Here is a 22784-nt window from a genome sequence, read left to right as displayed (position 1 = left end):
GCCAGGAATCATGCCTGTTTTCACCAGCCAAAATGGAAAACCTCATAATTCACAAACACTGGACAGTACCCGGAAGAGTTTTGCCAAGTAGTGGGGAAAATGAGCCCTAAAATACACGCTGCTCTGGTATCACCCATCAAATCTCAGAAGTTAGATGACCAAACTAAGTAACTTAACTGCATGCCAGAACAAAGCTCAAGAATATTTACAGGAATTCAAACATATCCAGCATTCAGTGAAGTAAAATTCACAGTGTCTGGGACCTAATCAAAAAAATTACCCGGCATGCAGAGTGGCAAGGAAATACAAGACATTATACACAGAAAAATCAGTCCATTAAAACTGACTCATAATCAAACAGATATTAGCAGAAAGTATATTCCGAATGTTCAAAAACCCAGAATAAATGCTGAATGGGTTAAGTAGAGATGCAGAAGATATTTTTAAAAACTCAAACTGAACTTTTAATGATGAAAACTATAAGTCTGAGATGAAAAATACACTGGATTAGACTCACAACAAGATTTCAGAGCAAAACAAATTAGATGGGCAGAAGAAGAGATTAGTGATTTTGAAGACATAGCAATAGAAACAACATGGAACAAAGAGAGAAATAACTTGGGGGGAAAATGAAGAGACTGAGATGTGGGATAAGTTGAGGTGACCTGATATAAGTGAGACTGAAAACTCCCAGCCACTCATAGCCCGTATTCACTGGGAATACAGATACCACAGCCACTTTGCAAAAAGGTTTGGCAGTTTCTCCGAAAGTTGAACATGTGATTCAACAATCCCACTCCTACATATTTACACAAGAAAAATAATAACATGTTTCATAAGAAAATCTGTATTTAACTATGTCTGGCAGATTTATTTATAATCGCCTCAGACTGGAAACAAAACGAATATACTTCAGTGGGTACATGAACTATGGTCCATCCATATAGTGGGATACTAGTCAGCGATAAAAAATGACAAGCTCCTGATATGTACAACACGGATGAAACTCAAATACATTATGCTAAGTGAAAGCAGACAGAAAAAGCTACATACTTTATGATATAATTTATATGGCACTGTGAAAAAGGCAGAATTATCAGTACAGAAAACGGTATAAAGCTGTGTTTAGATGCACCCCGCGCTCATCTCTGTCATCTAACACATGACTGTGTTGTCCTTCTCTACTTGTGTCCCTCATTAACCTATGACCTGAGGCCCAGAGCTTCGCAAAGTGGTGGGTACGTAGCCAGCATTCAACAAATTCTTATTTTCTTAACAGTATGGCCCTGTCCTGGGCCATGAACTTAAAGAATCCTTCTGGCTCCCTTCCAGGCACTTCCCTCTGCAAAGGATGAATAATTTCAGGGCCAAGAGGATATACCACCCAAAGTCTAGATGCCCCCTTCTGGAGTCTAGACCATGTTCAGGGTACCTATATACCCCTGAAATTTCCCGTCCAAATGATGTCAGGGCCTGCCGAGCCTCTTTCCCAGCTTTCTCCTGAGGGCAGACCCAGCTGCTAATGTGTAGCCTTAGACCTGAAAGGTGGCCAAGGCCTAGCTGTTTGCAGGAGAACTTGGATGTGGCTTGGAGTATCCACACACCGTGTGCAAGGCCCCTCTCAGTGATGTGGATGGGAGCCCGAAATAGGAAGAGAAGGCGGGTAGGAAAGGACTGGAGGCCAGCTCTCCCCACAGTCCCATATTCCAGATATGTTTCCAGCTATTCCAAAGAGCCCAAGAATCCTGAATGTGAGACTGGACTTCTAGATCGTTATGCAAGTATATTTGTCAAGGTAGGAGAACAGAACGTATTTAACAATTTGTCACTTTGACTTAAAACTTTTAAATATTTAAACATGTGGTATTTGGGTTTCCATGTTGTACTCCTACTCCAGTGCCAGCAAATCTCAAGGGCAGGCCGGAACAGGGGAATAGAGATTACAAAAATAGGTGACCTTGTTTTATAATTACAGGGATGCATTTTATAAAATCACTGCTAGGGAATGGGTAGGGTTCCACGTCTTCAAGCCCCACAGAAGGAAGGTTCAGTGGTGCAATTTTATTGTAATCAATTTTTGCCCTCACTTTGTTCACGTTGCCCCTTTAGGATTCCTTAAGTAGCGATCTTCGTTGGGTGTTCACTAATCCTAATAGAAAATGCCCTCCCTGTTCCTGGCTCTCATGCTAGAAGGACACTCCACGAATTTGCTTCTCTCTGCTCTGACCATGTCCTTCCCCGGACTTGGGTCTGGTGTTGCTGGAGGGACAGAGGCACAGACCTGGGAAATGATGAGGCCCCGCAGTCCCCCAGCAAAATCTCAGGGGAAGCTCCCTTCGGGATTCCACCTGGGGAGCCGGGGCTGCGGGGTGGCGCGGGGCGTCCCCGGAGCGCCTGCGGCTGGGGAGACGGGCACCCTCACAGCCCCCTCTGAGAGACCCTGGATGTAGAGGGGAGTCCCGGGGCAAGTGGGGGGCCGAAGCACCACAGAGCGGAAGCAGAGGTTTCACTCACCTGGGCCAGCGGCTTGGTGTCGCCCTAGTAACCACAACTTCCGGCCCTCGCCGGAAGTCTCCAAGTAGCTCTTCCCAAGGTGCCCCGGCCCCCGGGGGCGGAGAGACTCCTGGGCGCTGCGGGTGGCAGAGCCTCCTGCGGGGACCCGACGGTGCCCCTGAGGGCTCCCGTCCCAGGCCGGTGCGACACTTGGTCTTGGGCCGGACGCCATGGACGCCTTCACCCGTTTCCTCAACCAGACCCAGGGCCGTGACCGGCTCTTCAGGTGACTCGGGTGCCAGCGGCCTCCACCCCTCCCCCTTCCCCCGACCGCGCTTGGGTCCTGGGTCTCCCCACCCCGAGGAGGAGGGAGCATCCCAGTGGACGGAAGCAGGGAGCAGTCCCCCGGCTCCCGGAGGGGGTTTGACTCGAGCTCCCCTCACCCTGCTGGGCGGAGAGGCCGCGTCTGGGTAACGAGGTCTCCTAACCTGGGGAAGCCTGGGTTCTCTGCTCAAGGTGCTTCCGAGGAATTTATTTTGAAAAGACAGTTTGGGTTGGCATTTGTGGCTAGGGAACCAACCCCTTGGTTGTGGCTTCAAATATCCCACGATGTGCTTATGGAGAAACAGGAACTGTAGTTATCTTCTTTATTTTCCTTTATTGTCTGTCTCCCTCAGTGAGATACCGTAGAATGAGTTTTGTGAACTGGAAAACAAAATGCAAGCAGAACTAACAGCTTGAGGTACACGCTTTGGTATCAAAAATATTAAAGTGATTGTGGATTTAATGCTAAATCGTTGGTGATGCTTTTTTAAAAAGAAATTTGGTTGATTCTTGATCAATAATAAAAAAGATGAGTTACAGTCGCAGTTTTATTGAACAGCTTTTCCTCCTCTTCTGGGTGTACAAGTGCTAATACAACAGACTGGTGAGAATAGCCCCAGTAATAAGACTTTGGGAAGCAGACTGTAGGCCAGATACTGATCTCAGTGGGTCACACCTCTTAACTCATTTAGCCCTCATCACACTCCTATGAGGATAAATCATCCCCATGTCACAGTTGGACAAACTGAAGCGGAGGGTTCATACCCTGTTTCCCCGAAAATAAGACCTAGCTGGACAATCAGCTCTAATGGGTCTTTTGGAGCAAAAATTAATATAAGACCCGGTATTGTATTATATTTATTATATTATATTTATTATATTGTATCACATCACATCAGACCCGGTGTTATATTATTACATTATATAAGACCCAGTCTTATTTTACTATATAAATTATATTATATTAATTTTTTATTATATTAATATTATATATTAATTTTTGCTCCAAAAGACACATTAGAGCTGATTGTCCCCCTCGGTCTAATTTTTGGGGAAACAGGGTATATGGTAAAAACATGCATTTTAGAAATCTGAGAAATCATTGTGCACTGGAGAAAATAAAGACTATGGATCTTGGCAGACTTAGCATGAGGGAAGTTTTTGTGCAGTTTACCACTTTGGCAGTACCCGCTTCTCTGTGCCAGCAGAAGGCCTTCCGAGGGCTCTGGATTACCGCCAAGTTCTCTGCCGTTACCTTTGTGTTGCATTTCCATCGTGTACTCTCCCCTTTGGCCCTGTAGGGTGACTGTTGCAGAATTTTGCTCTAGTAAGAACAGTTTACATGAGACGTGGTCTTGGAAACCTTGCCTTTACCAAGGCATGTTTCTCCTTCCCGTACTTCACGAATCAAGTTTCATTTGGTTTGTAAATTATTCTCATTTTCTTTTCCATTTCAGAGCCACTCAGTACACATGCATGTTGCTTAGCTATTTGTTAGAGCCTCAAGCTGGCAAAGAGAAGGTGGTAATGAAGCTCAAGAAACTGGAGTCCAGTGTGAGCACAGGCCGTAAATGTAAGTAGCCCAGCTCCTGAGGGACGTGGCTCCTGCTTTAGATCCTCAGGCTCAGTCATTCACAAAATCCTTTGCAGGCAGTCGAGTTTGTGGAGGCAGTCGACCGGGAAGTGTGCCCTCACGGAACGACAGGCCAAAACGTTGCCTGTTTGGCTGCCGACCACTCACCCTCCTGTGTCCACAGTTGGCGCTACACCATCTTTCTGTTTAATCGTAACCTGTGGGACGGACCTTGTGTTAGCTCACCTTTAGTTCTTAGAATCACAAAAGGTTTCGGCTGTCCTTGACCTGAGTTCCTGGCTGCTGGGAGCCCTTTGTATTCTCTAGAAGAACAGAATAGCTGTATCCTGGACCCCCTGCCCTTTCCGTTTCTTCTTTTGGGGGATTGCTAGAAGAAACGAATGGATACACTTTCTTAGACCATTTGTGCCGCGGTTTCATGTTAATGGCAAAAAATGAAGCCACTGTTTTATACGCCTTTTGATTCACTTGAACACTAAATCATACTGGGGAAGCCCATCCTTCTAATAACCATTGTGCGCCTGCCTCCTCGTTGTTTGAGGAGAGCCGGATGTTGCTAGAGTAGGTGAGCAGAGGCGTTGGAATGTAGAAATCAGACCGTACTTCACAGAGGCAGAGTTCTGAGCGGTATGGGAGAACTCAGGTCACGTGGTGTAAATAGTGACACAAGGTTTGGTGCCCAATACGTGGTAGCGGAAAAGAAAGGTGTTTGGGAGGAGGTGGAACTTGAGGTATGCCTCGTGCGAGATGGAAGGAGCGTGTTCTTGAAGGATGGTTTTCCTCTAGTGAAGGCTCAGAACTGTTACGAGCAAACCATTGTATTGGAGGATTGAGAAACCTAGTTTGACAGAAGACTGAGTTGTCAAACAAGATGGGAAAACTAAGGTGAGCTTTTCTGGATGGCTTTGAAGGCCAAGATGAGAAGTTCTCAGATTCTTTAGAATGTTGGAGCTCAAAGGCCCTTTAGAGGTCACTAGTCTTTGAAGTTCAGAAAGGACTTACCCAAGGTCACTCAGTCAGTTAGTGCAAGAGCCAGAACTGGAACCCAGGAGTATTCATTACATACTCTGTTTTGTGTTATTTTTGATAAAAGAATAGCAAACATTCTTCTGAGATTATAAGTGTCCTGAGGGTAGCTACTTCTGAGCTTTGGCTGAGTCTAAGATATAATCCTTTAAGGAAAGTGCTTCTTTTGTATCCTCCGTAATGTTTAGGACTATATAACTCATTCCGAGTAGCTGCTCAATAAATATTTCATTGATACATACCCAATTAATTGAATTACATGCTCAGATAAGGACACGCCTTGCAACGGTTGATTTAATGCAGCTAGGAGTCACATGCGACAACATTATTAGTTGTCCTAGCCACCAAATTCTACCATCTTTACTTTGTCTTCTTGACAGTAGGGAGGCAAAACGGGTTTGGACCAGAGAAAATGGCAAATTGATAATGGCGTTTTCTACAAAGCAGACTTTTGTCTGGGAAGTAAATAAAATATAGGGCATCAGGCTCCCCAGAAGAATGTTGCATCTGGGGTTCATGTTATCAGAGTACCGTCCCCCTAAAGAAGCGTAGCTGGTGATAGTCGAATGTGACAGTCCACACTCATGATTGACCTTCCCTGAAGTATGTTGTAAGGCAGTGTGAAGTACTCACTGGAATGGAGGTGATCCATTTAAAGGACCACTGTCTTTCCTGCCTTCCAGGATCATTTTTGGTGTCCTTAACATAATGTACAGCCCTTCTCCTTTCCTGAGCCAAGACTGAGTCTCAGATGACCGTCCGTTGTTAAAAAAACAAGTGCTGGCCTCTCACCCTGACGCAGAGACCCTGCCTTCCTGTTGCACGTTTGTTAAATAACCATTAACTGTTGTGGCTTCTCCTTACAGGGTTCAGACTAGGCAACGTGGTCCACGCTGTGCAGGCCACTGAGCAAAGCATGTACGCCACGGACCCGGTGCCCCGCTTGTGCCTGACACTCGCCAACCTGAACCGTGTGCTATATTTCATCTGTGACACCATCCTGTGGGTGAGGAGCGTAGGGCTCACCTCCAGCATTAACAAAGAGAAATGGCGGATGTGGGCCGCACGCCACTACTACTATTCTCTCCTGCTGAGCCTGGTCAGGGATCTGTATGAAATCTTCCTGCAGATGGAGCAGGTTGCACATGATAGAGCAAAGCGGGAGAAGTCACCCTCCCAGGACCCGGGGTGCAGCGTGGCCGATGAGGAAACAGAATGGCTCCAGTCCTTTCTCCTCCTCTTATTCCGATCTCTGAGGAGGCATCCTCCCTTGTTCCTGGACACGGTGAAGAACTTGTGTGACATCCTGAACCCTTTGCACCAGTTGGGGATCTATAAGTCCAATCCTGGTGTCATTGGACTTGGAGGTCTTTTGTCCTCTATCGCAGGCATTATCACTGTGGCATACCCTCACATGAAGCTGAAGACCCACTGAGGCAGTTTCAGGCCAAAGACTTGTACCTCTTAGTGGAACGGACATTTGCATTGGGTACAGACCATGTCACAACGGGTTTAAAGACTTGTTCACGACAGCATTTAGTGGCCTGTGACGTGAGCAGAAGTCGGTCCAAGAATGGGGAAGGGGAGCGCATGAAGATGTATAGATGTTTTTTAGAGTGCTGAAGTGACTTCTAAATTCCTGAGTATTTTCCCTTCATCTAACATTTACTGAGCATCTCTTACGTGCATAGTAGGAGCTTAGCGTTTGCTGAATGAATAAAAATGGAAAGAAAACCATTGAAAAAGGCCCAAACTAACACTACTGTACAGTAACCTTTGGGCTGTGTGCCTCGCTGCTTTTGCAGACCACAGTGGGTCTGAGGCACAGCCCTCTCCCAGATCTAGTAGAGGCCCCTTCTTCCTCTGAGCAGTTACCCGCCCCCTTCTTCCATAGATGCCAGCGCCAGGATGGAGGGGAGCTGAACTTATAGCCTCGGAGATTGCTCATGTTTACATCACTGCGCTCCGGTCCTTGTCCAGAAGTGGAATCAGAAACACATCAGGCACCTACATGGTATAAACTGTGTCTTTAGGTAGTACAGCGAGTAAGCAAAAATCGGAAGCAGATAGAAAGAACTTGAGGTGAAAATAATAATGTGGCCGTCACAACGGGTACCTGTGACAGATGAGGACACTGAGGTTTAAAAAAGCAGACCAGAACCTCACTCCTCTGATTCTCAATCCAGCATCTTTTCCATGATATTTCACTGCCTTCTGGACAGAGCGGAAAGGTGAGACTCTCCAGAGTTCTGTACGAAAAACCTCTGTGAGAACATCTGTTGGTCAGTGGTTTTATAATTTATTCTACATAAATTAAAACTATGTTTAGATTTAACTAGATTGTTTTCTTTAAAGCCATGTGACAGTGTGGACCCTTCTAAATTAATTTTCATCAAAATTTATGCAATTAAATTTCACAAATACTCTGCTTATAGAAGGTTTGCCATTTTCTGTGATAAGTCAGACTTCATATGTGTGGGGCGGTTGGAGAAGTGGAAAGAACACTAGGGGCTAGTGAAGAGGACATTTGAATATGGAGTCAAGGCCATTTACTCATTCCTTCTTCCTGTCTTGAGTGTTGGGTTCTTATTTGGGATTACAGATCTTTAATTTGACGATGTGAGGTAGAGAAATAGGAGGCTGATGGCCGCCCTACCAGTAAAGCCATCTCGTTTATCTGAGTGGAAATGAAAAAAAAAGAGACGTACACCAAATAAATTTCCCATAAATGCGATTGAGTTTCTTAAACAGTAGACTCAGGTCTTTGGCTCTCTGCTTTTAAAATGGTCAATCAAGATACAGGATCTGAAAAAGAACATTTTTGGAATTTTAGGAGAAATGAAATCTGCTAGATCAGGGCAAATAAAAACTTGAACTATTTTTACTTTCTTCAGATTCTCTACTGTAATAGATCGTGTCTAATTAAATTTCTAAACCAACTTGCCTCATGTATCTGTGAATGTGTTCTGGGAACGGAGAAGCGTCCAAAGGAAGGCGGCCTAGAGACAGTCTTACTCAGAGTCTACACAGCTGGTAGAGTGAGCTGGTAAAATGAGCTCTCGCCTGGAGGATCCAAGCTGAGGAGGAGGAGGATGTAGACGTAGAACGCCTGAGTTGAAAGAGGAGACCCCTAAGGTGGTCTCGCCCAGGCTGCTACCCAGGTCCTCTGTTTCAGCCCCGTCAGTGTGTTTTGGCTTCCGCCTGGAGAAGTCAGCCTTGAATCTGCGGCCCCAGGTGACGGCAGGCTCCGTCCTGGTACTTTTGTCCTCTGTAAGTTAGGTTGGGCGGTGGGGATTTTGGGGAATGTCACCTCTTCTCGACTTTGGGAAAACCTTCCTGGTGGCCCCCGGTGCTGCCCCCCACCCCCCCGCCATGTATCTTGCTCTTTTTTAACTAGCCCTTCCCACCTCCGAGCCTCCACATTCGTGAGGGAGTCTAAAAATCAAAGCTGCTCCTAATAGGCGCACAGGCCAGCACACTCGCACCTGAACCTTGTTGCCCGAGAACTTGCTATTCAACACTGAATGTCTAAGTGCCTTGCCTCGTTGTGGGGCCCACTGTGCACATGTCGGGGGGGTGGGGAAGGGAAGAAGGGAACGGTGTCCTGCAGGTGGCTGCTGGAAAGTGGGCTCTCCCCGAGGGACTGTCCTCAGCCCTTTCACCGTGTTCACTTCTCACCCACATTCTGGACTCCCAGCTGCGAGGACAGAGGATCAGCTTTGTCAGCAGAGCTTCCAGGCACAGAGCCCTCTGGCCCACAGCCCTTTGTCCAAAGGCTCAAGCCGCCCTTTGGCCCAGGTTGCTCTCCAGATGCAGCCTCGTGGGGAATTTGTCCTGAACCTTGGAGAGAGGCCATGGGCCACTTCTCTACACACGTGCCTTCTCTCCATCACTGTCGCATGTTTTAAAAGTCCTGGTTGGACCCGTAAGTGTTAAATGTACCAAGTATTACTTCTTTTGGGGGCTCCCTGCTGGACCCTGTCTCCCTTTCCTGCTTTATTGTATCAGGTACAGAATCGATTACTAGGGACCTGTTGTAAAGCTCCGTTCTTCCCCACCCTCTGCCTCTTTCTCCCACTGCCCATAGCACACCACTTAGGACAGTAGGTACAACTCTACCAACAAGGGAAATAAGTCTCGTCCTGCTGTCCATTTTAATTAAAAGGCCCTTCTGAGGCAGTCTGAAAACTATGGCTTACGCCATCGTCCTCCGTCATTTGGAGCCAGGAACTAGAACTCGGGCTCAGGAACAGGTGCGAGTGAGGAGGTAGGTCTCGGGCTGTAGGTCACTAATAGGATCTCGGTCAACACGGTCACTTTTCCAGACTTGACAAAATCCAGTTGGCTCTCCCGCTGCCTCTGCTGGCATCTTAGACCAGGTAGAGTTCAATAAACTTCCTTGAAATCTAGGAATTTCCAGAAGCTGAAATTGTTCCCTGAAAGGCTGGACTGTTAAGGACTCAACCCCAACCCGGCTTCTCTTCTTCACTGAGAACAATTTCTTTTCATAATCAAAGAGTGGTACATTCAGGTGAACTGTGTTCCGTGTGGGTTTTAATCTTACTGTCAAAATCCACCCCTGGTTGGTAAGTTCTAAAGGATGGAATGGGTTTAAAACAGCTCCACAGGACCCTCTGTGGAAAAAGAGCCCAAGATACGGAACTTCAGAGCTTACGAGATTAATGACATAGCCCAACCTTTGTGGAAAACAGCTTTTTGAGAACGGGGGGCCAGAAACATGTTACAGAACTGATATTTCCAGGCTCTGGAATAGTAACTCCTCTGAGCCTGGATGTCCAGCTCCGTGATCTACCTCCCACTTGGCTCAATCTTACAGAGTTGGGATATGCCCCGGGGACCCTAGCTCAAATAACCATGACAACCGATTGACCCGGCTTTCTTTTCCTCTGCCCTCCCCTAGCAGGGAGGTGTTAGTGGCATTGCCGAGACGCCTCAGAGCAACTGGAATTCTGCCGGAGGAGACACTGCAGCCTGGGCTCTGGGACTGAGGCGGCATTAGCCGGAGTGAGTGTTGGGTCGTGGGCCATCTGCCTTAGCCGGTGGGTTTCTGAGAGTTAAAGAAGCTGGGTCAGGGTGTCCTGGGAATGTTACTGAGGATGAAGAGGCCTGCAAGGTGAATGACCAAGAGTGTAGACAGTCTGGAGCCACTGGCTTTTCCAGAATGCAGCCAACAAAATAGCGCGTTTTAAGAGTGACTACGTTCTCACCTGGTAGAGCGTAGAGGGAAGGACTGGCAGATAGGCTTGCTTAAAAAGAGGGGAATTAAGGCAAAATTTCTTCATTAAAAAAAAAAAAAGATGACTAAACACGAAACCTATTTTTTTAAGTCTCTTTTGGCCCCTCATCTAAGAGACCCTAACCTTCTAAACCCTCTTCCCTCCTAACACTGTCTTCATTATTCGCTCTTTACCCTGAACCCTCCTTCTCAGAGACATCGGGCTTGACAGGCAGCTGTAGGGCCTCTCCCTGTGGGACTCCAGGAAGTGGCTGCAGATCTGTGACATTCCCCCTCCAACCTCATGCCTTCTCTCAGGGAACTTGACCTCCCAGGCAGCCTGGGTCCCATCGGTGGCCCTGAGAGGTAGGGGACTGTGGGTCTCCGGCCGAGGGCTTTCTAATAGACCTGGGGCCCTCTGCTTTGCAGCCTGAAGCGCTCCGATGGCTGTCAACAAGGGCCTGACCTTGCCTGACGGAGACCTCCCCGTAAGTAACTTGGGCTCTGTGAGATGGGGCTGGGCAACGGCTGGGGGAGGGCGGAGTAGGGAGGGAGGCTCGGGGACGGAGAGCAAGATGCGTCTGGATGACACTCAAGTTCATTGCCCGCTACAGCATCGTTGTTCCTGCCCTCACTGCTTTTTGCAGGGGCCGGTAGAGGATCTGGGCTTGGGGAGCGCAGGGGCCTATTAAAAGCTACGCACCTTGGAGAAGAAGGACAGAAAAATGGCTGGGCGGGAAAGGAGGAGGGAACTGTGCTGAGCCCTGACGCAGAGCCCCCCATCCAGTAGTGAGCCTTTGCGTTCTGTACCTCCAGGGCGTCCTTCACGTTGGGGTCTGTAAATGGCACCTCATGGAGCCCCAGGGTGCACAGCCCGGGCTGCCGTGTGTGGGAAGCGGATCAAGGGGCAGGGCGTCCAGGGTTGTGCATCTCGCCTGCTTTTCCCTGTGCCGTGGAATGCTGACACGTTTAGGTGTCCTGCTGCCTCCCGGCAAGGCCTCTGATGTCGGCACGGTTCAGCTTGTTAGTGAAACTAAAACCCTGTGAACCCACGCAATACCCATGCTGTCCGGGGTTAGGCTTCAGCTGCCCTTTGCTCCGTGCATTACTGTGTTCAGTTTTGTGTCGACTCGTAGAACACGGAGAGGCCTAAATGGCCGAGGGCACAGGTAAGCCCTCCTAACAGGTGGTGCTTTATTCCCTTGCCAGGATCTCTGTCCCCCTTTGCCTAAAACAACCCCAGAAGACTCCAAAACATAAAAGAAAATGTTTTCTGTTTATGGCCGTAGTCTTTTGCTGGGTCATATCTCAAACTCACCTGCAAGACAAAAAGCTCCAATATTGTAGCCCGTGGCCCGGTGCACATCTCCCTGGTGGGTCCCCCGGCTCCTGCCTGCAGAAGAGGCTAGGTCCTCGCCTCCTGAGCAGAACCGTGCAAATTCAAAGCTGTAGCGAGCTCGAGCGTCTGAGTCAGACTTGGGGACTGTCCTCTTTTTACCATTTATGTGGAGAATTGTTAGCATTCCTGAGAGCAGGCTGAATATAATACCCTTCACTCGCCCCAACAACCCTTAATCCATGGCCAGTCCTGCCTCATCCTCGCCTTCATCTATTCCCCACCTTGTGTTATTTTAAACAAATCCCAGATGTGCCGTGTGAGGCCTGAATTAGAATCCCAGTTCTGCCACTTACTGGCTGTGTGATCTTGGCTAAGTCACTTCCCATCACTGAGTCTTTCTCTTCTCATCGGCAAGGCGGTGGTGATAATGCTGACCTCAGAGGGTCTCTGTTAGGCGTAAGTGAGGTCAGGTCACCCAAGCAGCCAGTTGGTGCTCGGAGCAGAGTGGCATTGAATCAGTGTTTCCCTCTGTGTGACTAGAACCCACATTCTTTTACTCAAAGACCAGTGTCTTTTCACTAAGATTCGTAGGTGACCTAAAGTTTGCTTATGTGACTGCTGCCAAAGTTGGTAAGAGCACAGCACCCCAATAATGAGAAGTGCTGGTTTCGCTGGTGCCCCACATACTCAGACCACCCCCGGAACGCTGTCTTCACGTTTGAGTGCTGTGTTTGTGAGAAAGGCGACGCCAAACTGTAGCGTGTCCAGAGGAGACCACCAGGGCAGGGTGAGCCTGTTAGGAACTGGAGCTATTTGGCATGGAGGAGGGACCCCCGAAGGGAGACATATCTGCCTTCCAGTGTGGAAAAGGCCAGCCCATGAATGATGAAACTGACTTGCTCAGTGTTGCCAGAGGGCAGAGGGTGGAGGCGGATTTCAGCTCCTCAGCGCTGTCCAACAAGGGGCATAGGCCACGTGAGGACGGACGCGCTCTGTCCGAGGAGACATCCAGACACAAGCCTCCCAGAGAGACGGTGGGAAGCAGTTTTGCTGCAGAGGTCCCTAAGGGGGAGGTCTGAGAAGCCGTGGTTCTGTGCGCAGATCTAAACTTACATCTGCTACGTAGGTGCAGCCCGACCATGGTTCACTTATTCAACTTACTGTGCCCACTTTAGGAAGGTAGCGGGGACACAGAGATGACAGTCTACTGGGAGAGAGACAGGTACACACATGATCACAGCATCACGCGACCAATGTGGAGACAGCCTGGGGACAGAAGCGGTGGCTTCTGAGGTGAGGGAGGAGAGTCAGGAAGCTTCCCAGAAGAAGGGATTCCCCAGCTGTGTCTTGAGGAGGTGGCATTTCTCCAGACAGGAGGGGTATAGGAGGAAAGGGGAGCGTTCTATTCCAAGCATGGGACACGCGTGCACAGGCAGGGGGCACTGTCCCAGAAAGACCAGAGACATGTTTAGAGAAGCCCCCCAGACCACGATGAATAAGGACTCCGGGCGGGTGTGCTGGCACATCGCTCTGTACAGTAGGTGGAGAGGGGCGGCTGGAGGGCCCTGGAGGAGGGCGACTGCCCCCGTCGCACTCCAGGCCCTGGCCTGCGACCAGATTGCAGGGCAGGCCGCCTTGTTTTTCCTGTGGGGCGTCCAGAGAACTCTCTGGCCTGGGTTCCTCCTGGGCCACTTGAAGCCCCGCGGGCCTCACCCATGGGCTCCGTGGCCCTGGGGCTGCCTGCCCCGGCAGTGCCCCCAGGACGGGGTGGGACGACTTGAATGCCTTCCTTCCTTCCTTCCCTCCCTGCCAGGAGCAGGAGAACGTGCTGCAGCGAGTCCTGCAGCTGCCGGTGGTGAGTGGCACCTGCGAGTGCGTCCAGAAGACCTACAGCAGCACCAAGGAAGCCCACCCGCTGGTGGCGTCTGTGTGCAATGCCTACGAGAAGGGCGTGCAGGGCGCCAGCAGCCTGGCAGCCTGGAGCATGGAGCCGGTGGTCCGCAGGCTGTCCACGCAGTGTGAGTCCGCGTGGCACTTGGAGGCTGCCCGCCTGTCCAGTGCTGCTCACAGCCCGCCTGCCAGTCTGTGTGTCCGCCTGTCAGTCTGTCTGATCCCCTCATAGCTTGCATATCTGTCTGCTTAGATGTCTGTCCGCCTTTTTGTCTGTCGGACTCATTGCAGAGTCTTCTCATCTGTAGATGTAGACGATACAGATACGTATATAGATATGGAAAGATTAGACACCTGTCTTCTTATCCATAGGTGCTCAACTGGTGTTTTTCTAGGGCAGAGGTGTCCAAACTGCGGCCCGCGATCCATTGTTAATTGGCCCGCGGCAAATTTCAAAAATATATTTAGTTTCCTTAAATAAACCAGGTGAGGCAATACGTACTTCACCTCAAGTGAGTGGCCCGGCTGTTTGTGTATTTTACCGCATATGGCCCTTGGTGAAAAACGTTGACAAAAGTATGGACACCCCTGCTCTAGGGTAATAGTGATGGGCCAAAGAATGGGCAGGGGGGAGGGATGGGCAGAGCTGTGTGGGCAGTGGTGGGAGTGGGGCCCGGGGCGGACCCGGCACCCACTTTAGCTCCGAGTCCAGCGGCAGTAGCAGCTGTAGGAACTAGCAGCGTCTGGCACAGACGCAGAGGCAGTGGGCACGAGGGCTGGCCTGGCAGGGCTTGGGAGAGGGGAAGGCCAGGGGAAGCCCTCTGGGCCCAGCAGCTGTTGGTACCAGCTCATGCCAGGTGGGAGCAGCAGAGAGCCACCAGCCCGGGGCCTGGAGGTGGAGGACAGCTGTCCTTGCAGCCTTACCAGACCTGTCCCCGTTTGAAAACGTGGTCTCCAAGGCACAGCTCTTGACAGAACTGAGGGAAATTCCAGCAGCACCAGAGAGTGTGGGACCTTCCACCATCCCGATGAGAGAATTACGGTGTCTGAGGGTTCCACACAGCAAACAGGGGAGGACAGTCGTAAGGAAGACCCAGGCCCTGGGCCAGCCGCCCTGCCTGCACGCGCCACAGGTCACGTCCCCGGGTCTCCTTTGGCCCAGGCAGAAGGTGGCTAAGTAATCCTGGCTCGCTACTAAAGAATTTCCGTGAAGAAAACTAAGATACCTGGAGAAAGAACATATGAAAGAGTATATATAAGTGTCCTTTAAAACTGACCTCCACGACTGTAATGGCGGAGCTTAGCCCTTGGCAGCCCCGGGGCGGTATCTCCTGGAAGCTTCCTGTGGCACCCGCCCCGCTCCCTGGGGGCAGCTCCTCTTCCCTGTGAACCTCTTTCCCACTGGTGACCATCTCACTCCTAGAGGTTAAAAGGAAGGGCCACGGACAGTCAGGGGCCAGGCTGGGCTGTGGCTGGGAGTTGGTCACCTCGTGCTCACCCCGAGACGGGAGGGAGGGAAGGAGGGACAGTCCAGTATTCGTTGCTGATGCACGTAGTTTCCACCACTTTCTCCTCACAGCAACCCTGCACGCAGGCACCATTAACCCACATCTGCAAGGAGGAAGTGAGGTTGAGGCAGGCTGTGACTTGCAGTGGGCTGAGTGTAGGTGTCCCCACACAGACGGCAGAAACCGGCGTGGTCTCAAGGAGTCACAGCAGATGGGGGCGGAAGGGGGCAGAGGGCCCCAGGTTCCGAGATGCCCTGCAGACAGCGGGGCTGGGGGGTGTGAGGGCTCCCAGGCGCCTGCCTTGGCACAGAGGTCCCTACTGGGTCTTCACTGGGGGCAGGGCTCACCCCACCATGGCCCTTTGCTTCCAGTCATAGCTGCCAACGAGCTGGCCTGCCGAGGCCTGGACCACCTGGAGGAAAAGATCCCGGCCCTCCAGTACCCTCCTGAAAAGGTGAGCCTTTTCCTCTTCTCTAATGTGCCCCACACTCTGTTGTCACTGCCCCTCGGGAGGAGAGGGCATGAGCGGATGATGTCATGACCACGCGTCTTTCATTTCTATGGCAAGTGCCCTCCTGGTGGCGGCTGCCTGTCCCTAAGGCCACACGTGCTTCTGTGGAGCCAAATGAGGGCAGGGACCAGCAGGCCCAAGGCCCGCGGCAAACCCAGAGAGGAGCTTGGAGTGGGTCCCACTGATCCTGATTTCCCACCCCAGGGGCATGCATTGGACCACGTGAGGACGAGGTCCCCCTAAGTGTGTGGGTCACGTCATCAGATCCTAGGATTGCAGTCCCATATCCTCAAGATCCAACCCTTAATGGGCCAAGAGACTGAAAAGGCACTTCACCTGGAGACATATTCATTGGGTATTTGCTGTGGTCGGGGCCATGTCAGGTGCTTTTGGGGAATAAACTTCAGTCTCTGATCTCATCTGTCCCACTGACATTTACTGAGCCCTACCCTATGCCAGGGGCCATAAGGCGTGACTTCTAGAGCCTTCTCATGTAATTGTCAACCCTCCTCAGGGATGCGGTGGTTGTCCCCATTTTACAGATGACAAAATAGTGACTTCCCAACGGCCACAGCCTTACATGGAGGCCACATGACAGTGGGTCTGTTGGGCTCCCAGGCCTGTGCTCTTCACTCCCCTTTGTCTCCAAATGAAGGACAATGTGTTTGTTACGGGAGGTCCCAGGTTACTACTAGGAGAGAGAGACAAACCCCTTCAATGCAGAACTTGTAGGAAGAACAACCAAGTCTATGGACCACGGTCTATGCAGATGGGCCCGGGAGCAGTGTTCTGAGGGCAGGACAGAGGAGCCAGGGGAGGAATTTGGGAGAGGAGAGGCCTTGTGCGCATGAGGGGATCAGGACAGGTGTCATCAAGGAGGGGGCCCCGGGGGGACCTCGCAGGATGGTCAGGACCTCGACAGGCAGAAACGGTACAGAAGCCAGCTGACCCGGATGGTTGGCACGGGGACAGCTGGGCCCTTTCCCTTTCAAGCCCAGCTTACTCCAGGTGTCCACATACTGGTGCCAGTGCCCTGAGCCTTTAACGTGCCCGCCCTCCTGCGCTTCCCCCAGATCGCCTCCGAGCTGAAGGACACCATCTCCACGCGCCTCCGCAGCGCCAGGAACAGCATCAGCGTGCCCATTGCCAGCACTTCCGACAAGGTGGTGGGGGCCGCCCTGGCCAGCTGTGAGCTGGCGTGGGGCGTGGCCAAAGACACTGCCGAGTACGCTGCCAGCACGCGCGCCGGCCGGCTGGCCTCTGGAGGGGCCGACCTGGCCCTGGGCGGTGTGGAGAAGGTGGTCGAGCTCCTCCTCCCTCCAGCCAAGAAAGAGTCAGGTATCTGCTGTTAGGGGCTGGCGGACCCACCCGGGGAGTGAGTGGGCCCCCAAGCTGCCTGGGAATGAGCAAAACTGGCAAGGGCTCATCCAGCCACTGCTCTCGAGCAGGGCAGGCCCAGTGGGATTTCCAGATGGACCCATCCTCACTTCGCCCCATTTGTAAGTGGGGAAAGTGAGTTGCCCAAATCACACCGAGCTTGTGGTGGAGCTAGGACAAAGCCTAGACCCAGACCAGCTTTCCCCTGCCCCTCTCATCTCTAATCCTTTCTCTCCCCCCAAACTCCTACCCAGGCCCTGCTCCAGGATGCCAGGGAGCCCAGAAGCCTCCCAAGGCCAAGCCGAGCCTCGTGGGCAGGGTTGGGGCTCTGGCCAACACCCTCTCCCAACACACCTTCCAGACCACAGCCCGGGTGCTGAAGCAGGGCCACGCACTGGCCATGTGGATCCCAGGTGTGGCTCCTCTGGTGAGTGTCCACCCGGTCCCTCCCAGGTCCCCCCCCACTCGACTCTGCCACATGTCCTGGGAACATCCGCTCTTCCAGCCTGGGCTGCGACTTTAGGTCTAAAGACAGGAGGCCTGAAGTGGGGGACGGAGGGCTAGTCCTCTAGGCTGCAAGGGGAGGAAAAGGACAACGCGAGCTGAAGGCAGGTCAGCCTTTCCGGGGTGATCCTTCCCCACCACCCATTTCTGTCCCTCCCATTCTCCTACGGGGTCCCACCCCCCTTCATTCCCCCAGGCGGACCCTCCCAACTGTGAGGGAGCAGAGACCCCCATCTGCTGTCCAGGCATAGGGAGTGTCACCTGTAAATGAGCCACACACAGACCCGTTCTGTTGGGGAGAGAGCCCCAGCTGGGCCTTGTCCCTGATGACCCCAGGTTGCTGATTTTCCTTCTGGAGGCTTCTGATTTGCAGCCCAGGGCACCCAAGGTAAAACTGCCTTTTCTAGGCCCAGGGAGGGCTGTCTCCCCCCACCCCCACCCTACACACACACACACACACACACACACACACACACACACCTTTCTCTGTGTATTTTTAGCAGAGATAAGCTGGATTTTTTTCATAAGCTAAGGCCAAAAAGGAAATAAAAACATTAAAGCCTAAAGGTCAGCAACCACGACAACCACTTTTCAGCCCTCATTGGGGTGATACTTTTAAAAGCATCGTCAGGCCTGGCTCATTCATTCAAGCGAACGTTTGCTGAGAGCCTACTGTGCGCTAGGTTCTGTCACAGCAGTTCTTCTCTGTCCCCTGCACTGGGGGGGGGCATTTCCCAGAGGGTCCTGCTGATTTCCTTCCATGGGACACACTGGCCCACTTGATTTTTTTCACTCTAAAGATCTACAAGGACTACCTGCACATGTCCTGTGACCCAGCAACTCCACCCGACAGAAATGAGAGCTTATATGCCCCACACGACAGGTCAAAAATGTTCTTGGCTTTATCCTTGGCCGGGAACTGAGAACAACTCAAATGTCCATCGGTAGTAGAATGGGGACATGTGGTGGGTCTCTTCCTACACTGGCCGGTTGCACAGAAAGGGAAAAGAAGGGGCTACTTCAACACGCCCTAACACGGGGGCGTCTCACAACATCATGCTGAACAAAACGGTATTCACGAAAGAAGACACTCAGTGTCTGAGTCCATTTATGCGCAGTTCACAGATAGGCAAAGCCAGTGCATAGAGGTGAGAATGTGGTCACCCTTGGGGGCTGCTGACTGGGTGGGGGGCACAGGGCGTCTCCTGGGGGGTTGAAAATGGTCTCTGTCTTGATCTGTGTGCTTGTAACGGTTTACAGAGCTGTACACTGAAGATGTGTGCACTGTATGTCTGTTACCACTCAAAAAAGTTTTCAGAATGGTCTGCTGGAGCTAGGCCTTGCTCATGTCCCCCACCTGACGCCGGGGGCGAGGGGCTCTGGCTGCAAGGGCTGTGAAGACGGGGGCCTCTGCCTTCACTCCCTCAGAGCAGCCTGGCCCAGTGGGGCGCCTCAGCGGCCATGCAAGTGGTGTCCCGGAGGCAGAGCGAGGTGCGGGTCCCCTGGTTGCACAACCTGGCCACCTCCCAGGAGGAGGACCACAACGAGCAGACAGACACAGAGGGAGAGGAGACTGAGGAGGAGGAGGAGTCAGAGATGGAGGAGAAGCTGCTCAGTGAGGTGAGAGCCGGAGCTGAGTGGGGGTGCGGCAGCCTGGAGGTCCCACAGCCCACAGAGGGGTGAGAAGCGAGGCACAGGGTGATACAAGGGCCCAGGGACGTGGCACCTGGGGGCGGCACTCGTCACCTCACCCCAGACACCCCGCCAACAAAGTGCTTGCATGCCCTTCTCTCAGCTGACCCTCCCAACAACCCATGAGATAGGCAGGGTCGAACCTGTTGTCCCCATTTCGCAGATGAAGCAACAGGCTCAGAGAGGGAAAGTGACCTGCCTAAGACCACACAGCTAGGGGCCGAGCCAGGTTCTTTCTCTAGCTCTGGGGATGGTGGTGAGGGGAAGGGCCAGGGGAGGCGCTACAGGAGGCGCTGACCTTGCCCTGGTCCCCAGGTAGCAACCCAGCCCAGCCCTCGGGGCCTCCTGGGCAGTGTGGCCCACACCCTGCAGAAGGCCGTCCAGGGCACCATCTCGGCTGTGACGTGGGCACCTGCAGCTGTGCTGGGCACGGCAGGGAGGATGCTGGGCCTCACCCCAGCCAGACCAGTCTCCTCCACCAAAGGGAGGGCCATGTCCCTGTCAGACGCCCTGAAGGGCGTGACGGACAACGTGGTGGACACCGTCGTGCAGTATGTGCCGGTGAGTCCCGCCACCACGCTGACCCGCCCCGTCCCTCGGCCTCCTTCCATCTCCTTGGTGATCCTTCTCTGACCCTCAGTGTCCCGAAAACATTTCCACACACTGGGGCCTTGACTGGGGCCCTTCCCAGCCCCAGGAATGCAGACGCCTGTTGCCCTGGCCTGGTTCCTCTCCCACATCCCTCCTCCCCGTCAGTCTGGGGGTCCCCAGTGGCCCAGCCCTCACCCCTCGGCTCCCACCTGCAGGACCTGGGAGGTTTGCAGGCCTCTCCCTGGGCAGGGGCTGGAGGGAGGCTGCCTGAGGTCCTTGGGGGTGGGCTATGTTCCAGGGACAGCAGCTGCCCCCATCTCAATTCTGTCAGCTATCGCCAACAGGAAAAACCCAAGGGACACCAGTACCAGCCTTTTGGGAGTCCTTGGGCCCCTTCCTGGAGCAAGTTACAGGCCCTGGGAGGGCTGGTCAGGGCAGGGGCCTCCCTTAGAGCAGTGGGGGGGGGGGCATTCAGTCACTCCCACCGAGAGGTGTGCCAGGGGTGTTGGCCGCCAGCCTGCCTACCTTGGGCCCTGAAACAGGCCCAGGTGGGGGCTCCCTAACTGGGGCAATGTGTGGGTTGTGCTTAGCTCACAACTCAGGCCCCAGAAAGGTCAGGAAAGCCACTGACCTCCCACTGAGGGACTTCTGAGGGAGGCACAAGGGGTTCAGAAACTTTGGTGGGGGTCTGCCTTGCCTTGGGTGTGTAGACGGTGGAGATCGTCAGAGCAGGCAGGACCTCAGCAATCTACCCCCAAACCCCATCCCACGGCGCGAGGCCCTTGTTCCACCAGCCAGCCTGTGGCCTCCTGATGGCCGCTCCTGGGAGCGGGCCGGGGGTGGGGTGGGGAAGCGGTGGGGGGCGGGAAAAGGGGCGGTAAGGGGTGGGGGGTGGCAGTCGCAAGGCGAAGGCCAAACCGGGCCCTGATGAGGCTGCCGGGTCCTCAGCTCCCCAGGCTGTCACTGATGGAGCCCGAGAGCGAGTTCCGGGACATCGACAACCCGCCGCCTGAGACCGAGCGCCGGGGGTCTGGGGTCCCGCCCGCTGGCCCCGATTCCACACTGCGCCCGGCTCAGCCCCGAGGCAGCCTACGCAGTGCACGGGGCCCCGGCCTGGAGGACAGGGGGGACCCGCCTGCCTCGTCGCGCCCGGCTTTCCCGGCCGCGCCCCGCGAGAAGCCGGCGCGCAGGGTCAGCGACAGCTTCTTCCGGCCCAGCGTCATGGAGCCCATCCTGGGCCGCGCGCAGTACAACCAGCTGCGCAAGAAGAGCTGAGCGCGCACCCAGGGAGCCCGGGCCGTGTGGCCAGCAAGTAAGCAAACCTACACTTCCAAGAGAGCGTTGACTTCTTCAAAGTAGTCCGCTGGGCAGCCCGAGGCTCGTTCCGATCAGGCTGCCCAGCCACACGTCAGCTTTTGAGCATCCTTTTGGAGCTGAGCCCTCAGAGCCAATTTTTAAGAAGCTTCAGAGCAGCAGCCTTCTTTGATTGTATGTCTTGTTTTCTACTAAAAGATTAATTGCCTAATTTGATCTCTTCTTTAACCAAACTTGTGGCGAAATGACATTTGACTGTTTCCAAGATTTTGACCCATCTACGGAGGACAAATATTTGCCACCAATGAATGACGTGTCACTACCCTGAAGGGCCAAGCAGGAGCTCTGGGCACATTTTTAAGCCCTGAGCTCAGATTTCTGAGCATCCTGCCTCTCAGTAGGCTACTTTGAAGGAACAACAATCGGGTGTAAAAGCTCTCGTGTATTTATATAAAATCTCAGCGTCACTTTGTGTACCCGGTGCCCGACGTTGTCCCAGGCTGGGTCCCGACCTGTGCTCTGTAGCGCCACCTTCTGGCTCATAGTCATTCCCATTTGCATCCTGACTTCCACCTGCGCATTTCCCGTTTTGAATGCTGGCGCTCCCAGTGTGGCGGCTGGACGACAGGTGACCCTTCCCCTTATAAAGTCTACACTGTATAGACCATTCAAGCCCTGTTTTTGAAAATGTTAATCTTCGGTAAATCTAAGGAATGAATACATGCAATTTAAAATTGAAACACTGCAAAAGGTTTGGAGCCCTGAGGTCCTGGTTCCCCTTCACAAAAACAACCAGGGTGCCAGTCGCCTGTATATCGTCCTAGTTCCAGGCTGTGCACGTGCTAGCACGTGTGTGTATGTACTCCCCATTTTGTTTGCACACCTCTGGGATGTTACACTCACCTGCTCTGTCCACTTAACAATATATCTTAGAGATCTTTTTGTATCACTCTCATAAATCCTCCTTGCACTTTTTAATGGCCACATAGTAGGTGCCTCATAGTGTAGATTCTATAATTGATTTAACTAGTTCCCTGGTGGAGGACTGTTAGGTTGTTTCCCTTTCTTTCTCTCTCTCTCTCTTATTTTTTTTTTTGCTACTGCAAACAGTACTGCAATAAATGTCCTTATACAGAGTGTCTTGTGTACGTGTGTATATATCTATAGGACAAAATTATCACTTGGAACCGTGACCTGATGGGCGAAAGGGTATCTATGTTGCAAATATTGTTAGATAATGCCAAGTGCGCTCCAAAACCAAACTCTGTTTTTCTTATCATTTTCATCTGCAGCTACATAGATAATTAAATGCGCTCTTCCGTCTCTGGGTGTTTTCTCTCTGAAGGTGATAGCAGAGAGAACTGGAAAAGCCTGGTCCTTTGTCA

The 22784-nt window shown here is 52.3% G+C and overlaps 3 protein-coding genes across 13 annotated transcripts in view; 2 read left to right on the top strand and 1 right to left on the bottom strand.

Annotated features, from left to right (window-relative positions):
• Window positions 1–2600, bottom strand: part of WDR93 (WD repeat domain 93) — a 35665-nt gene extending 33065 nt beyond the window's left edge. For all 6 annotated transcript variants that reach the window (XR_012491334.1, XR_012491336.1, XR_012491335.1 and 3 more), the window contains exon 1: window positions 2515–2600. The gene's annotated coding sequence lies outside the window, so the exon portion shown is untranslated. The remainder of the gene's footprint in view (window positions 1–2514) is intronic.
• Window positions 2601–2638: 38 nt separating this feature from the next.
• PEX11A (peroxisomal biogenesis factor 11 alpha) lies at window positions 2639–8317 on the top strand. 3 transcript variants are annotated; one of them, XM_019719890.2, is made up of 3 exons: window positions 2639–2779; window positions 4275–4390; window positions 6304–8317. In XM_019719890.2, exons 1-3 carry the CDS (start codon window positions 2724–2726, stop codon window positions 6870–6872), a joined length of 741 nt encoding a protein of 246 aa, XP_019575449.1. In that variant the 5' UTR covers window positions 2639–2723; the 3' UTR covers window positions 6873–8317. The 3 variants fall into 3 exon arrangements, with proteins under 3 accessions (XP_019575449.1, XP_019575452.1, XP_074173933.1); XM_074317832.1 differs by lacking the exon at window positions 2639–2779 and adding an exon at window positions 2836–3235; XM_019719893.2 differs by lacking the exon at window positions 4275–4390 and having other exon boundaries at window positions 2645–2779.
• Window positions 7531–22536, top strand: PLIN1 (perilipin 1). Of its 4 annotated transcripts, XM_019719885.2 has the most exons (11): window positions 7531–7668; window positions 8613–8707; window positions 10359–10462; window positions 11103–11161; window positions 13826–14030; window positions 15782–15864; window positions 16995–17259; window positions 17553–17725; window positions 19231–19422; window positions 19810–20055; window positions 21034–22536. In XM_019719885.2, exons 4-11 carry the CDS (start codon window positions 11117–11119, stop codon window positions 21358–21360), a joined length of 1536 nt encoding a protein of 511 aa, XP_019575444.2. In that variant the 5' UTR covers window positions 7531–7668; window positions 8613–8707; window positions 10359–10462; window positions 11103–11116; the 3' UTR covers window positions 21361–22536. The 4 variants fall into 4 exon arrangements, with proteins under 4 accessions (XP_019575444.2, XP_074173928.1, XP_074173927.1 ...); XM_074317827.1 differs by lacking the exon at window positions 8613–8707 and having other exon boundaries at window positions 7534–7668; window positions 10362–10462; XM_074317826.1 differs by lacking the exon at window positions 8613–8707 and having other exon boundaries at window positions 7535–7668.
• The last annotated feature ends 248 nt before the right edge of the window (window positions 22537–22784 follow it).

The sequence above is a fragment of the Rhinolophus sinicus genome, linkage group LG13, assembly GCF_036562045.2.
Source record: "Rhinolophus sinicus isolate RSC01 linkage group LG13, ASM3656204v1, whole genome shotgun sequence".
In the NCBI taxonomy this organism is placed as follows: Eukaryota; Metazoa; Chordata; class Mammalia; order Chiroptera; family Rhinolophidae; genus Rhinolophus; species Rhinolophus sinicus.
Note: the sequence above shows the minus strand (reverse complement) of the source record. Positions and strands in the feature narration are given on the sequence as shown.